The following is a 16,291-nucleotide window of genomic DNA, read 5'->3' on the forward strand; positions in this document are numbered from 1 at the left end:
CTGTTTTGTAATACATGTGTGTGGTTGCTGTTGTTTGTTATAATATTTATATATTTCTTCAGTTTCTGTAAAAGCTAAATTTACACTTGGGACAAATCAAACAGTACCTGGCTATCTACCCTGTCTACTATGGGAATACATTAATAAAAAAATATTGTTATTTAATATTCAGTTTTATTTAGCTTATACAGTGTTTGGTTACTTTGTACCATTGTCTGAGAGGTTATAGAGGTTGTTTAATGCAGTTGTCTATTCTGAGTGTTAAACAATCATCATGTGGATGTGTAGGTATGCCTGCGTGCCACGTGATATGAGCTAATATCCGATCTGAGTATATTTTTATCAGATGCCATTTAGGGGGATTTCAATTGTGGTATGATATATTTAACTGAAATTAAAAAGGTAAGGAAAGTGCATGAAAAATTTGTGGATTCTTAAAAAGAGCAGGGTTGTGACTACCCTGACTATCTCACACCATATCTACAGTATAGTGCTGCTTACCTCACATAATGATAATTTCTGTAAATGTAGTCCAAGCATTGAGAAGGACTGAGGATTTTAAATTTGTGACCTTCCCGATTAGGGGTTTCTACAGCGTGATGAGGGGAATCTTGGAGAGCATGGTAGGGGCATTAGTTATGTTATAGGAAATCCTGAATTGGAATTTGCACCACAGCACCAAACCAGTGCTGATAGATTATTACTGTGAACTTTCTCCAACACCACACCATGGATGTTCCCTAAACAGCACATTTCAGACAAAAAAAATTGGGACAGCATAGTGGTGCAGTGGTAGCGCTGCTGCCTTGCAGAAATGGTGACCAGCGTTTGTGACCCAGGTATTCCCTGCCTGAAGTTTGCATGTTCTCCCCATGTCTGCATGGGTTTCCACTGGGTGCTCTGGTTTCCTCCCACAGTCCAAAGACATGGATTGGTGATACCAAATTGGCCCTAGTGTGTGGTTGGTGTTTTGTGTGTGTATTCACCCTGTGATAGAGTGGCACCTTGTCTAGGGTTTCTTCCTACCTTTTGCTGTATGCTATCTGGGGTAGGCACCAACACCCACCACAATCCTGTTCAGGACAAAGCAGGTTAAAAAATAACTGACTGACAAAGAGAACTGAATTAAATCAAACATTTGTAAATATTTCATTGTTATACATTTGAAAATATAGTTTTTAACATAGTCTGGTCAACACGTTTAGACAGAATGTGCCTCAGAATCTCATTTTAGGTATTCATTAATTAACAGAGAGGACTTTTACATTTCCCCGTTGTTCTTAAACAGTATTAGTGGCCAAATCAGCATGTAAGTTATCTGTTTAAAATAAATTTATAGTTGCTTGAAAAATGTATAATTTTAATACATCAACTTGTATAAAGTGCAGTCAGTCATTTTCCAACCCGCTATATCTTAACACAGGGTCACGGGGGTCTGCTGGAGCCAATTCCAGCCAGCACAGGGTGCAAGGCAGGAACAAACCCTGGGCAGGACGCCAGCCCACCGCAGGGCACACAAACACACCAGGGACAATTTAGGATTACCAATGCACCTAACCTGCATGTCTTTGGACTGTGGGAGGAAACCAGAGCACCCAGAGGAAACCCACGCAGACACGGGGAGATCATGCAAACTCCACGCAGGGAGGACCTGGGAAGCAAAACCCAGGTCTCCTTACTGTGAGGCAGCAGTGCTACCACTGCACCACCGTGCCACCTTTATAAAGTGCAATGAATATAAAAAAAAAATAATGTGACAAAATGTCCTATGAGTAGGGGAGGAAACAAAGACAGAGAGCACTATACAGGGTAAGGAGAAAGATAATGTGACTGTTACATTTTTAGGTGTCATTTAAAGGGAGGTCTCTAAGAGACAGTGTGTTTGTTCATGCCTGTAGAGGTATGATTATAGGGCAATGCTGGATTTACTCTTGTGCTGTAGGGTACTTCCTCTGTCTTTTCATTAGGGTACTTCCTCCGTACTATCAGGATCTCTTAGGAACTTGTTCTTAAACTGTAGTTGCAAGTGAAAATTATTAGCAGCTTACATAGCACAAGAAGTGTACAAGTATTCAGCCTTCCTCTTACTTGGTGTTGCAAAATGTCATTACCAAGCTAGGGAGAAACTTACTGCTGTTTTTATTTTCTGTCACCAATAAGAAAAACTTTTCAGCCATGTTGTTCTGTCTATTTTAGATTTTAAATCACCATGCAAGATGACTTTCAAATATAATGTTATCAATATGTTGTATAATTTTCTGAAACATTTTTATCATCATTAATGAAGATAAATAACATAATGACACAACTTGTCAAGTGTGTGGGGGCTTTGTTTTAAACACCCTCTATAGATGTAGCAGACTTAACTGAATTTAGTGGGTCAGGTTAGTTTAGTTAGTGGTTGCCTCTCCTACGCATTGTTAGATGTGGTATGATGTTATCCAACTGTCAATGTGTGAAATCAGATCTGAACACCACCGACAAGCGATATGCTCCCTGCTGCTCATCAGCTGCCTTTTTAGATCTCTTCTTCAGGCTAGCTTGTTCTGAAACACTTTTAATGCTTATTTTTATTCTGTTAATAATGAGTGTAGAATGCTAATTAATACAATGTTTTATTTTGCATTTTTTTTTTATAGATTTTTAGTTTTAGTCAATAATGACTAGTAAATTTCAGGTTTGATGCCATGGTAAGTAACCCAGAAAACCCCATGCAAATAAGCTTCAGAGAATCCAGTACTTAATAATGATTCATACAGCACTGGAATTCTTGACTCTGGGCATGGACCACCACCGTGACTAGTGCTTTTCATTAAAACAAATCTCTCAATCAGTGGCTAATTTGTATTTCTTAATAATATAGTTGTCTAATTAGATTTTACTTTCCAAAGTCTGTGTTCAGACTAAGGATTCTATCTGACCTCAGATTGTGCTGTACACCTAAAGTAAATTGGGGTTGTGCTAAGAATTTGAGAAGATGAGCTGTATTCAGTCTGTGTGATGTGATTGTTATGAATTTTAAATTAGATATGTAAATTCAGTAAACTGGCATGTGTGTTTACAATGTAAGCTGTTTGTTCAGTGTCATGGTTCAGCCTGTTCAAAGTACTCATACAAAATAAGAACACTACAGCTACAGGCTGCTTCTGCTGCAAGCCCTTATACTCATCATGGTCCTTGTCTTAAGACTGGTCATGTGTTTTAGTAGTCTTGGTTTTAATTATGGTTAATGCTCTGGTCACAGTTGTCTTTCTTTTATCTTGGTTCTTAATTTTGTTTTACCTCTAATACTGATCTTCATCTTAATTTTGGCAGAGCTCCACATCCTAGTTGTACTCCTGTTCCTGGCTCTACCACTGGTCCTGATCTTGGTCTTAATTAACTCTGCTTGTAACACTAGACCTAGTATTAATCGTAGAGTAGTACTATATGTGAAATAAAAACTATGTAAAATGTGCAAATCTTTTCTGATTTAAGAAGTTATACACTTTGGTGTACTTCTTAGGTAGAAAAGTGACATGACAGCTAGCACTGCTGTTTCACGGCTGAAATTAGGATTCTGGTCCAGTCACAGTGTTTGTAGAATTTGCATGTTTTCCTCTGGTGTTTTATATAAAGGACATATAGATTTTACATTTATTGCAAATGACACATTGGCATTGTATATAACCCCATCAAGGGCTGGTGTCTGCCTTTATATTATGCTTTTGCCATAAGTTCTGTCTTCCCATGATCCTATATTGGGGTTAAGTGGATTTAATTGTTTCTAATAATAGCAGAAACAAATTAAGCAAAGGGAGCATTATGCAGTAGTTGTTGAGATAATAACCAACAGCCTGTTTTTCAAATGTAGAACACTAGGAAATTAATTGCCAGCGGCAATAAAGGAAAAGCAAACACCAGGCATGAATGGGATGCCAGGCAGCACACACATACACTAATATCAGGGAAAGTTACTGAAATGATTCAGCGTAGTTGACCTGACTTAACTTTTTATTTCCTTTATTGCTATAGCAACATCATTTGCCTGGAATTTGACTGGGTGAAGTTTATGTAAATAAATCATTAATACAGTCATGCACTATAAGGGCAACAGCAATCACTAGTCCCTAACAGCCAACAGACAAACATTTAACAAAAATACATTTAAACATAATGTGTGCAAGTTCAAAATGATTAATATTAATACTGTTCCTAAACTATAAATGTTAACTACCTAAACACTGCACCACCATGCAATCTAGTGTTATGAAATCACACATTAAGTGTGTTAATGGGTGAAAACCTAACATTAAGAACTGAAGAAACAGTGGCGTTATTGATAGCACAGCTGCCTCAAAATTTCAAGAATCTTTTTTAAGTCTTTGTTTGAGTGGGACTTGGATCTTCTCTCCATGTTTGTGCAGGTTTTTTTCACTTATTCGGGCTTGCTTCCACATTTTAAAGAAGGTCATCTGAGGTTTATTGGTGGCTTCAAATTGTCATGTATGACTGTATTAATGTGCCCTGCAATGGACTGACATCCTGTTCAGGTTTGTTTTTTGAACTGCACTCACTGCTGCTAAGAGGCTCCAATTACCCACAACTGTTTAATTGAAAAAATAGTTCTGAAAATTGATGGATTATAAGAACAGGACATAATGTTAATATTTGAAACATCTTTGTTAAATGGTGCAACTCAAACTGCCTACATCTGAACACCAGCAAAATCAAGGAGCTGGTGGTGGATTTTAGAGGGACCAGGCCCCTCATGGACCAAGTGAACATCATGGGTGACTGTGTGCAGAGGGTGCAAACCTATAAATACCTGGGAGTGCAGCTTGATGATAAATTGGACTGGACTGCCAATACTGATGCTCTGTGTAAGAAAGGGACAGAGCCAACTATACTTCCTTAGAAGGCTGGCGTCCTTCAACATCTGCAATAAGATGCTGCAGATATTCTATCAGACGGTTGTGGCGAGCGCCCTCTTCTATGCAGTGGTGTGCTGGGGAAGCAGCATAAAGAAGAGGGACGCCTCACGCCTGGACAAACTGGTGAGGAAGGCAGGCTCTATTGTAGGCACGGAGCTGGACAGTTTGACATCCGTTTCAAACCGACGGGCACTGAGCAGGCTCCTGTCAATAATGGAGAATCCACTGCATCCACTAAACAGTATCATCTCCAGACAGAGGAGCAGCTTCAGCGACAGACTGCTGTCAATGTCCTGCTCCACTGACAGACTGAGGAGATTGTTCCTCCCCCACACTATGCGTCTCTTCAATTCCACCCGGGGGGGGTAAAAGTTAAAATTATACAAAGTTATTGTCTGTCTGTATACCTGCATTGTTATTGGAATTGTTATCATTGTTCAATTTAATATTGTTCTTTATCAGTATGCTGCTGCTGGAGTATGTGAATTTCCCCTTGGGATTAATAAAGTATCTATCTATCTATCTATCTATCTATCTATCTATCTATCTATCTATCTATCTATCTATCTATCTATCTATCTATCTATCTATCTATCTTGGACTACCCTGTGCAATATTTCAGTTCTGCTTAAAAAGAAAACATGTGAGATCTAATTTTGCTACATAAGCTCTATATTGCAAACTAGGCATTTAGGATGATAGTAAGTCAAAGAATGCACTCACACAGAATAGCTGAAGAATAATGTCTATTTTTGTATAAGTCATTTGTTTAATGGGAGCTTTTATTATCTGCTCAATCAGCAATTTGTTTCTATAGTGCCTCTTTTGTAAGGGGTGTCTCTAACTCTACTGAAAGAACATGGTGAGTGCAGATCTTTCTTTGTCCTTTAAAGGGAGCAGTTTCAGAATGCCTGGGAACTTAAAAAATTTCTTCTTATGTTACAGGACAGGAGAATGGTGGCGTGCAAAGTCTATCGCATCAGGAAAAGAAGGCTACATTCCCAGTAATTATGTGGCAAAATGCAATTCCCTGGAGACTGAAGAGTAAGTGCCTTCCATACATCCACTGCTATTTGTAAAAGTGTTTTTGGCCACTTTTCTCAACTATAGCAGATTGAACCCTTCTCATTCTTTATTTCTCTTCAGTTGTATTCTTTAATAGTGACATTTTGAATTTCTTCCTGGGATTTCTCATAACTTTGCTGTATTCCTCGTGTGAGAATCAGTACCTGATCAGCTAGAAAATTCTTGTAATTAAATATTCATCTTTGTCTCTTTGCTGGGGTTTAACTCATTACAAGAAGTGCACTAGTGTTGCTTGATGCTCATTGCGAATTGAATTACAGGAATTTATGACACTTTTGTGATGTACTTTATTATTAAGAATCTGAGCATTTGAACATCAAAATTCACCCATATTACATTTGTCCATATTCTCTCCTTTTCTCCATATGTTGTGTCTGGTTAGAGCTAGCAAAGGTCACTGTTAAGAAATGTTAGCAGATACTTTGTACATGATCTCTCTGATGTTTCAAATGAAATTGAATGACTGGATATTCTGGCGGCACGGTGGCGCAGTGGGTAGCGCTGCTGCCTCGCAGTTGGGAGACCTGGGGACCTGGGTTCGCTTCCCGGGTCCTCCCTGCGTGGAGTTTGCATGTTCTCCCCTTGTCTGCGTGGGTTTCCTCCGGGCGCTCCGGTTTCCTCCCACAGTCCAAAGACATGCAGGTTAGGTGGATTGGCGATTCTAAATTGGCCCTAGTGTGTGCTTGGTGTGTGGGTGTGTTTGTGTGTGCCCTGTGGTGGGTTGGCACCCTGCCCGGGATTGGTTCCTGCCTTGTGCCCTGTGTTGGCTGGGATTGGCTCCAGCAAACCCCCGTGACCCTGTGTTCGGATTCAGCGGGTTGGAAAATGGATGGATGGATGGACTGGATATTCTAAAAAAAAGAAAAACGGCTAGGAATTAAAAAGCAGATGGATTGTGACAAACTAAAGAACCAGACAGGCAAAAGCTGAATCTCAAATGCAAGAAAAACCTAAGTAGGAATGCATTGTAAGAAAAGAGAGATGGGTAAGGCACAGGGCATTGGATCTGCATTGAATAAGATGTAATATTGCATACCTTACTTAGGTGTCATTTACTCATTGTAAGGAAATTATTAAAAGCAGTCAAAAATAGAAAAAGATTAAACTAAGAGCAACAATTCAGAGAAGCAAAATATTCAAAATGTATCTGCAAAATGTGCAGAGTAACAAAAGTTAAAATGAAAGGAAAAGAAGATTAAGGGGTCAAAGTATAAGGAAGTAAAAAATGATGAAGGCATCACAGAGTGTAGAACAAACAAGGCGTGGAGGAAAGAAAAGAACCGAAGCACTCAACAAGTAAACACAGACGTTTTTTGTGATGTGTTTTCCTTTAGTGTACTCTGTTCCAGGGTCAAGTATAAAGTCAAGGAGGAGGTGAAGTGCATCAGGAATAGTAAAGGGTAATTAACAAATACAGACAGTGAAATAACGGATGCTCTAAACTTGCATTTTTCTGAGTTCTTCACAAGTGAGGAAGTAGATAACCTCCCAATGGTAAATCGGACTACTAAGGAGGTACTGAGGGTTTTAGGAATTGTAGAGGGAGAAGTACTGCTTAGATTAAATAGGCTGAAATCAAACAATTCTCCAGGACCAGGTAATATTTACCCTCGAGTTTTTAAAATGTTAGCGAGTAAATATATGAACCTCAGACGCATATTTTTTGGACGTCTCTGTGCACTGGGGAAGTTCCAAAGGACTGTAAAATGGTAAATATTATCCCGTTATGTAAAAAGGGTAACTGGGCAGTGTGATGGTACGAGTCTGCCTCCATGCTCCCTCTTCCATATTTGTAAGCCTCTTGAACCTGACACCGTCGATAACTTAACCGGATGAGCATGGCAGATGGGGACAGAGCACTCCAGGCAACGGGATGGTGCAAAGTGTCCAAGTGCTTTTATTAAAACAAATCAAAGGTGTTCAAAAAGAGAGTGCAGTGCTTCAAAAATTCATAAATAAATAATCCATAAAAACAGGTGAACAACCAGGTGATTAAAAACAAGTCTAAAAACGAAGATTAAAATCAACAGCAGTCATTGGGTTAAACAAGCCAAACACAACTCCTTTCAGGCCTCACCTAGCTCACCCATCACTTGCTCAGCTGGCGGAGACTTCAGCAGCTGCAGTCCTCTCAATCCCAACCCCCATATTGGTTACCTTCGTCGGCATCTGCCAGACAACCCGGAGTCTGTTGTCCTCTCGTCTTCATTCTTGCACACACAATTGTCCCTTGGATCCCTGAAGAGGACGCCACCTTGATCACTCCCACTCTGCTGCACAATCAGTGGGGTCCATCCATCCCTAGAGCGTCGATCCTTCGCTCCATCTTGGGAACACTGACCACGCTGCCTTTTCTCTCTCTCAAGCCACCTGGCTTGTTGTCTCTGTCCGACCCCAATGCCGCACACTTGCTCTGCATGCTTTTCTGTTTTATTGTTTTTCCCCTCTGTCCTCTCTGTTTTTCTCCTCCCTGTGCCGGCCTGTACTTATACGGCTCTTTGGGCGCAGCGTCTCAATCATGCACCTCAGGAAGCCGATGAAGCAATTGAGAAAGATAGCACACTCACATGCAGGTGCACCTCGCCCCAGTTACTTCACCAACTCCCTGAAGCTGCATGAGCTTCAACAGAGACTGACATGGCCAATGGATTACTTAATAAAATAGCCATTCTTTCAGTGCCATGGACCTGCTATACCACAAGCAGATCCAAGCAACTATAGGCCAGTAAGCTTAACGTGCATCACAGGAAAATTAATGGAAGGAATTAGTAAGAATAAGAATGAGCAATACATGGCAAGAGCAGGAGTTTTGCTGAACAGTCAGCTTGGATTCAGAAGAGGGGGGTCATGTTTTACCAACATCCTGGAATTCTATGAGAAAGCAACAAAAGGGTATGATCAAAGTGGAGCATATGATATTATTTATCTTGACTTTCAGAAAGCATATGATAAAGTGCCTCATGAGAAGTTGGACATCAAACTAAAAGAATTGGTTCAGGGTGCTCTTTGTGGATGGATGCAAAATTGGCTCAGACACAGGAAGCAGAGGGTGATGGCGCGATGAACCTTATCAGAATTGGCTGATGTTAAAATTGCTGTCCCACAGGGGTCAGTGCTAGGGCAGTTGCTATTTTTAATATATATAAATGATTTAGATAGGAATATAAGTAATTAGGGGGCTTTGCCCCCTGCTCGCTTCACTTGCCAACCCCCCGGCCTGAGCTACACACCAGCCACTTCACGTCTCTGCCACTCGTGTATGTAGATTTCACTTTCACCAAACAACAAATCTTTTAATTCTCATGGATTCGCCTCTTCATTGGGAAGAAACACTACTTTTCCCTGATGGCAACACGAGTTAGACGATCTACAAGTCTCCAACTTAAAGTTTAAAACTGAACAATATATTTGATCTCTTTTCGCTGTTCTGTTATTTCACTGAGTAATAATTTATGTTTGTTTGCGCTAATGCGATCTTTATCATTTTTTTTAACAATTTCGAATTTTAGTACTTTCATTATCTCTAACCTGCTCTGCATGTGTATCGTGCCAACATTTTGGAATCTCTTTATGACGTTCTACTTTGTCATCTACTCTTTGTCTTTTATTTCTGGCCCCAGGTGTGGTTAAATCTATTGGCACAAAGTCTTGTCTTGCGGGACTTGAAAGTATCTCTCTGAAAAAGTCACGTCTCGTATCGTCCTAGGCTAAAAAGTCTCGTCTCATTCCTGGATTTTTTTTTTTAATAGAGAGACAGGCTGATTAAGTCTACAAATGATACCAAGATAGGATTGGCAGATAATTTGGAATCTGTTGAATCATTACAGAGGGACTTGGATAGCATACAAGCTTAAGCAGATTTGTGGCTGATGAAATTTAATGTCAGTAAATGTAAAGTATTACATGTACAAAGTAAAAATGTTCGGTTTGAATGCACAATGGGAGGTCTGAAAATCGAACGTATACCTTGAGAAGTATTTAGGAGTCGTAGTGGACTCTACGTTATCAACTTCCAGACAGTGTTCGGAAGATATTAAGAAGGCTAAGAGAATGTTAGGTTATATAGTGCTTTGATGTGTAGAATACATGTCCCAGGAGGTTATGCCCAAGCTTTGTAACACACTGATGAGACCTTATTTTCTTGACTACTGCATTTTCATTAGAGATTATCATCATGACACTTTATAGACGGAAGTATATTTAAAATAGACTCAAAGAAGCACGTTGTCATAAAAAGTCTGAAACAAGCTACTAAGTCTTGTAGTTGAAGTGAAACATTGACAGCTTTTAAAAAGTATCTGAATGACATATTGGGTCAGCTAACTAAATGAGTATGATGGACTCCTGTGTCCTCATGACATAAAAATAATGTTCTTTTCTTGAGATTGCATTGTAATTTCTTTGCAATATTTCCACCACCTCGTTACAGAATGTGCTATTATGGTGTTATATAAAATTAACAGTGATGAATAGCCTAAGAATCTAAAGTCCTAGATAGCGTAAGTGGCTACAGCGTTTCATTTTATCATAGAAACATAGGTAAACTGGTAAAGCATACTGTTACATTGCTAGACTCAATGTTTAGTGTGAATTGTTTCTGCTATTGTTTTTTAGCAATAAATATTCTATTTTAGCCTCTTCTGTATACTTTTGAATGCTGCTCAATAAAATGTTTGTTATAAGCTGCAAGGTCAGTATTAATGATAAAATATGAATAATTGTGTCATGACACAGTTCATCAGCAGTGGCTTGCATTTTACCAAAAAAATTATCTTTCTAAACTCAGCAGAGAAAATCTAGTGTTGTTATGTCAAAAGCAATTTGAGTGTGCTCTGATAAAAGAAACAACAAAATTCACCCCACCAGAAGGAGTAAAACCAGCAGTAAACATATGTAGGCTGTTATGAATGACAGATAGCCTGCAAGGAAAGCCTGTAATTGGGATCACATCTGCCATCCTCAGCCCAAGATGAGTTAATAAAAATCAGTACCATGAGTGTGTCATAAGACCCTTTCTGAGTAGTTGGTGGTAATCAGCCTAGTGATTAACATATTGCATGCTGTGACCAAAAGGCTAAAGAATTTTCCTGGTATGTCCAGAAAGAACTGAGCAGTGCAGTTTATAGCTCCTCATCAGACAATACTTCTTGTAACAGTTATGACTGAAACAAAAGTAGCAGAGCATTAGACATTTCTGGGCATCCATCCCCTCAAGATAAAGAAAACATTTTAAGAGATGCTCTCTCATATTTGGGTTGCCCATTTTTGTTGTGCTAATGAGGAGGAGGTGTGGAGGATTCATCTTGCCAGTCTTCTCACTTCAGGTTGTGCTGGAAACAACCTGCCGCATATGCTTGTCACTGAGTTGTGTCATTGAAGTCTTCTGAACCCAAGCTCTCTGAGAGAGTTTTCTTTTTTGTGAAGAGCCACTACCAGCCTTGCTTTGCTGTTGTTTATTGAAGTTTTCCATGATTTTCCAATCCTTGTGTTAAATTTGGAATAAAGTGAGGGAGTGCAAATACAGTATACACAGAAGCACATAAGAAGATTTCTAAGCACCCAGAGCTCAGAGCAATGATAACACATTCTATACAAGTAGGAAAATGCAACAGAGGGCTCCCTAGTGGATAATTACAGCTCTGCCATCTTCTAAAAGCCTGCCTTTGCACATCTGCGTATATTGTAGAGTCACCTTCAGAAAGAAATGAGTCATATTATTTAAGGAAATGAAGTGTGATTTTGATATTGGGTAGAAATTTAGCAACAGCTGAATTTCATTTCATGTGTTGTGAAATGTATAGTGGTGGAAAAGACAAAAACACTGACACCCTCAATGCCCCCCCAGTCCGTAAGAATGGTACTGCAAAATTTTAATATTGTACAGCACTACAGGAATGACACTGTATAGCTGCTAAACTACAATTCCTCATTATCACATTTTCTTTCCTTAGGTGGTTCTTTAAGGGCGTTAGCCGCAAAGATGCGGAAAGACAGCTTCTTGCACCTGGAAATGTGGTTGGCTCTTTCATGATCAGGGACAGTGAAACAACAAAAGGTAATTTTCAACATTCCTTACAATACTGGACGCTTTAGTTGATTTTGGAAGTGTTTTCAAAAAATAAATAAGCCACAGTGTGCTTTTGGGCTCATGTTTAGATATCAAGGGATTATAGCTTATAGGAATACATGATTACAGACAAGAAAAACTAGAAACATTATTGAAGATGGTCTGTCTAATATACTAATATATTTTTAACCACTGATGTTACTGAATTTTTGTATTGGGTGATGGTTTCATTTTAGCATCTCATCCACATAAAAATAAACTAATCACTTTTATAATTAGGAGAAGGGCTGCATATTACAATGAAGCATTACCAAGACATCTCCAATTGCAATATAACAAAGTCCTACCTGCAATAAAAAATAAATTAGAAGTAACGTTCACCTAAAAGAAGAAAAATTGTTGGACATGTCTTGTGATCCAACTTCTGTTTTAATGCTTCAGGAGATGTTGTATGTTTGGTGTCCTTGTAAGATTTAACGTTTTGCTAAAATGCATAACTCATCTCATCAATAATACCAGCCCTACCCTTCGGAAATGACCATTTATCTGCCCACAGTCATGGGCATCCCTTTAGCCTGGTCCTTTCACTCGGGTCCTCAACATTCTTGGGGAATTGTGCTACATGGCTATAGTATCGTAACTGACGCTCGTTCACAATGCAGGTAATGTGCCTCATTCAGGACTCTGTGAGCAACTGCTTGTTCGACATAAAGTCAAACCAGTGGTACCAAAGGAGTTCAGTCAGGTCACTGGATAGCGTCCATGTCTCACAGCCATATAGCAAAGCAGGAATCACCAGAACTCTAAAGACTTGGACTTTCGCCCCTTTGTTAAGATATTGGGAGCTCTACACACCCCTTTCCAGTGACCCCGTGACACCCCATACTCTCCTAATCCGACTATTGACTTTATCGAATAATCACCAGAGACAAGAATGTCGCTGCCAAGGTAAGTAAACCTCTCAATGTGGTCACCACTCTCTCTCTGCAAACAGACACACTGCTGATGGCTGTGCCCAAGAGGTTATTAAAGGCCTGGATCTTGGTTTTTATCAAGGACACACACAACCCCAGACACTCTGACTCCTCACTCAGTCTCTCGAGAGCCCCAAACGGAGCCTCCATTGACTCTGCAATGATAAAAGCATCCTTGGCAAAGTCAAGACACCAACAGATGCCCCATAGCCACTGGATCCCACGATCCTGCCTAACACCCAGTGCATGCAAGCATTGAACAGGGAAGGAGCAAGAGCACACCCCTGATGAACCCCAGAATCAATTGAGGAAAACACATAAATTCTGCCACCACTGTGCACAGCACTCACAGTACCAGTGTACAGGCCAGCCATGACATACAACAACTCCAGAAGGATCCCACGAAGTCTCAGGATGTCCAACAGGGCAACTCGATCAACTGAGAACAAAAATCAACAAAGGCTACAAAGAAACTGCTGATATTTGCATTTGCTCTCGTTGAGCATCCACAGTTCTAAGATTCGGTTGATGGTAGACTTCTTAGGCGTAAAACCAGACTGCTCCAGTCGCTGGTAAGTGAGCAAGTGATCATGGATCCTATTGAGGAGGACCCTAACAAGAACCTTATCCAGCAGTGAGAGCAGTGTTATCCCCCTGTAGTTGCCGCAATCCAGGTGATCATCCTTCCCTTTCCAAATAGAGACAAGAAGTCCAATTTTCCAGTCATTTAGGATGATGCCCGTCTCCCAGATGAAGCAAAGATTGCTTGCCATGCTGGGAGGACAACTTTACCACCAACCCAGAGAAGTTTACTCTGGATACCACAGATCCCTGCAGCCTTCCCTACCCTCAGCTGCTTCACCACCTATGCAATCTCAGTGAGACTAGGTGGTTCACAGCTAATTGGTGGATCAGCCTCAAGAACTGTGGACCCAGAGATGTCCAACAACCTAGCTGGAGGATCAACTTTAAACATCTGCTCAAAGTACCCAGCCCAGTGGGTCACAACTACAGCCTTATCCGTAAGGACTGTTCCATTACCTGCCCTGATTGCAACTCTCTAAGGAACAGATTCAGATGTGCATATTGCTTCAGTTCCTTTGTTAAGATGGTGTGTCACTTGCTCACAGATTCCTCTAACAAATGCCTCCTTATCTGCCCTTAGAGCCCTCGCATCTTTCCTTCTCATTTACTGGCATCAAGCCATGCTGACTCCTGGCAGTAATATCCAGGGTGCCCTGCAAGATGAAATACCTCCTTCTGGGAACACCAACAACACCAACCCAACCCTCAGCAACCTTCAGGGTCTTGTCCCGGAAGGTCTTCCACATCACATTAGGATCAGCAGTCGCACCCAAGTCTTCAAGTTCCAAACATCAAACATTGTGCAAACTTATTAGAAACAGTCTGATCTTGGAGTCTGGCCAAATAAAGCCTCATTCTCCTAGTATGTGGTAGTTTACTGGACCTAAGCTGGATCTTCAGAGTAGCAACAACGAGTCAGTGGTCAGAATTCACAGACTGGGCACTTCTGTAGACCCTGCAGCTCTGTAGGAGCCTCCAGCATCTGCCCATGATGATGTGATTGATCTTTCACTGCACCAGCAGTATTGGAGTGCCAAGTCCAATGATGCGTCTCAGGGCGCTGAAACCAGGATCCAGTGATCCACATCCTCTGATCTTTTGTGCTGCTACTGACATGCAGAGTTTAGAAATTTCCTCCGACAGCATAGGAAGATGTCATTATGACAAAGAGACAAGATGTTCTACGTGCCTACCTGGAAGGGCCGTCTCAAATTTAGGATCCAAGTGCAACCATGCAGCGGGTGACACCTCAGCACCAGATCCCGTTGACTCTCCCATGGTTTCGACTGTTCTGGGGATGAGGCTCCTAAGGTCTTTCCCCTATCCCCTTCATAATATGAGCAGCCTTCCTGTGGGCAGCTGCAGCAGAGGTACTCCCGCGGAGAGCAGAAAGGAGTCCTATCTGCCGTTTCAGAGCTACTTGAAGTTTTATGGTGGCTGTAGTGTCAATCCTGCCACTAACTCCAAAGTTTTCTGTGCAAGCTGAAGGACTGTTTGCATGGCAGATGCAGTTTAATGTCCTACCATCATTTATTACATCATAGGGCAAGTAATAAATGATACTTGAAAAGTTCTTCTGTTGGTTTTTTTTATCAGTATAGAGTATGTTATTAAAAGAATGAGTGACTGACCATATTAAAGACTGTACTGAAAATAATCTCCACTAGCAGCGATGCATGTGAACAGGTCCATCTGTTATGATAATCACATTGTTTTTTGTCTTCTTTCTATGCAATCCATAATTTGCAAGAGGATCTCTAAGGTATGGATGGAAGTGTTTTTTGGTTGTGGTGCCTTGTATCCAGAGCTACTAGTTCACTACTGTCAAAGATAGATTCACAGAGCTGTGTCCAGAATACAGGAGAAGCCTTTACTTCTTACATGCATGGAGCCATGTGGTACAGAGAAAGCAATGACAGAATTATAGCTACTGTATTGATTACATTTCTTCAATACAAAGTTAATTGCAGAATTATGTGTTTAGTAATCAGTTCTTATGTTCTTGTAGTTATTGATAAACTGGACCCTGGACCCTGAACCCAGACTATGCTTGCTCACTGCTTGTCTTAGGCTGGAGCAGGAGTTTATCAGTTTTAACCTTGCACAGCTGAGAACTGGACAAGACTAGGTCTGAGATAAAAAGTTTTAAATGAAATGCTTAGTAATGGTAAATAAAAATTATAATTGACACTACTTTTACACTGACTTTTGTACTATTTTTACACTACATTGCTGCATTTTGCAGATAACTTACAATGATATATTATTCCAAGAATCCTTTGTATGTCAGCTTTAAATAGCCTGTATAAACATGCAACTCCATAATCAGAATACACTGCTCCAATGAGTACAGCAATGCTTTCTCTCCAGCACACACAGGTGACAGAACTAACAAAGCAAATCACCATGCATGGGCTCTCCTGCTGCCTTCACCTCATTATTGCAGGGCTGTTTTTTCCTGCATAGCCCTGTAGTTTAGATATTGTCAGTTCACAATGGAGAAGAGGAAAGCAAACATTTCTGACAACAGCATTTTCAGAGAAAGTAAACCTCTGTGGGCGCCACAGTTGGTTTTAATAGTCAGAGTCACAGTTTTGATGACCTGGGCCAACTGGCTACAATTTTATAAATATGTGCTAAATATGCTGATCATTCTAGAAAGAAGA

At 40.4% G+C, this 16,291-nt stretch overlaps 1 protein-coding gene across 4 annotated transcripts in view; it reads left to right on the plus strand.

Annotated features, from left to right (window-relative positions):
• Positions 1-16,291, plus strand: part of hck (HCK proto-oncogene, Src family tyrosine kinase) — a 140,103-nt gene that overhangs the window by 72,877 nt on the left and 50,935 nt on the right. For all 4 annotated transcript variants that reach the window (XM_028811575.2, XM_028811578.2, XM_028811574.2 and 1 more), the window contains exons 5-6: positions 5,859-5,957; positions 11,951-12,054. In XM_028811575.2, the coding sequence (XP_028667408.1) occupies positions 5,859-5,957; positions 11,951-12,054 (203 nt within the window). The remainder of the gene's footprint in view (positions 1-5,858; positions 5,958-11,950; positions 12,055-16,291) is intronic.

Source organism: Erpetoichthys calabaricus, chromosome 10, assembly GCF_900747795.2.
Source record: "Erpetoichthys calabaricus chromosome 10, fErpCal1.3, whole genome shotgun sequence".
In the NCBI taxonomy this organism is placed as follows: domain Eukaryota; kingdom Metazoa; phylum Chordata; class Cladistia; order Polypteriformes; family Polypteridae; genus Erpetoichthys; species Erpetoichthys calabaricus.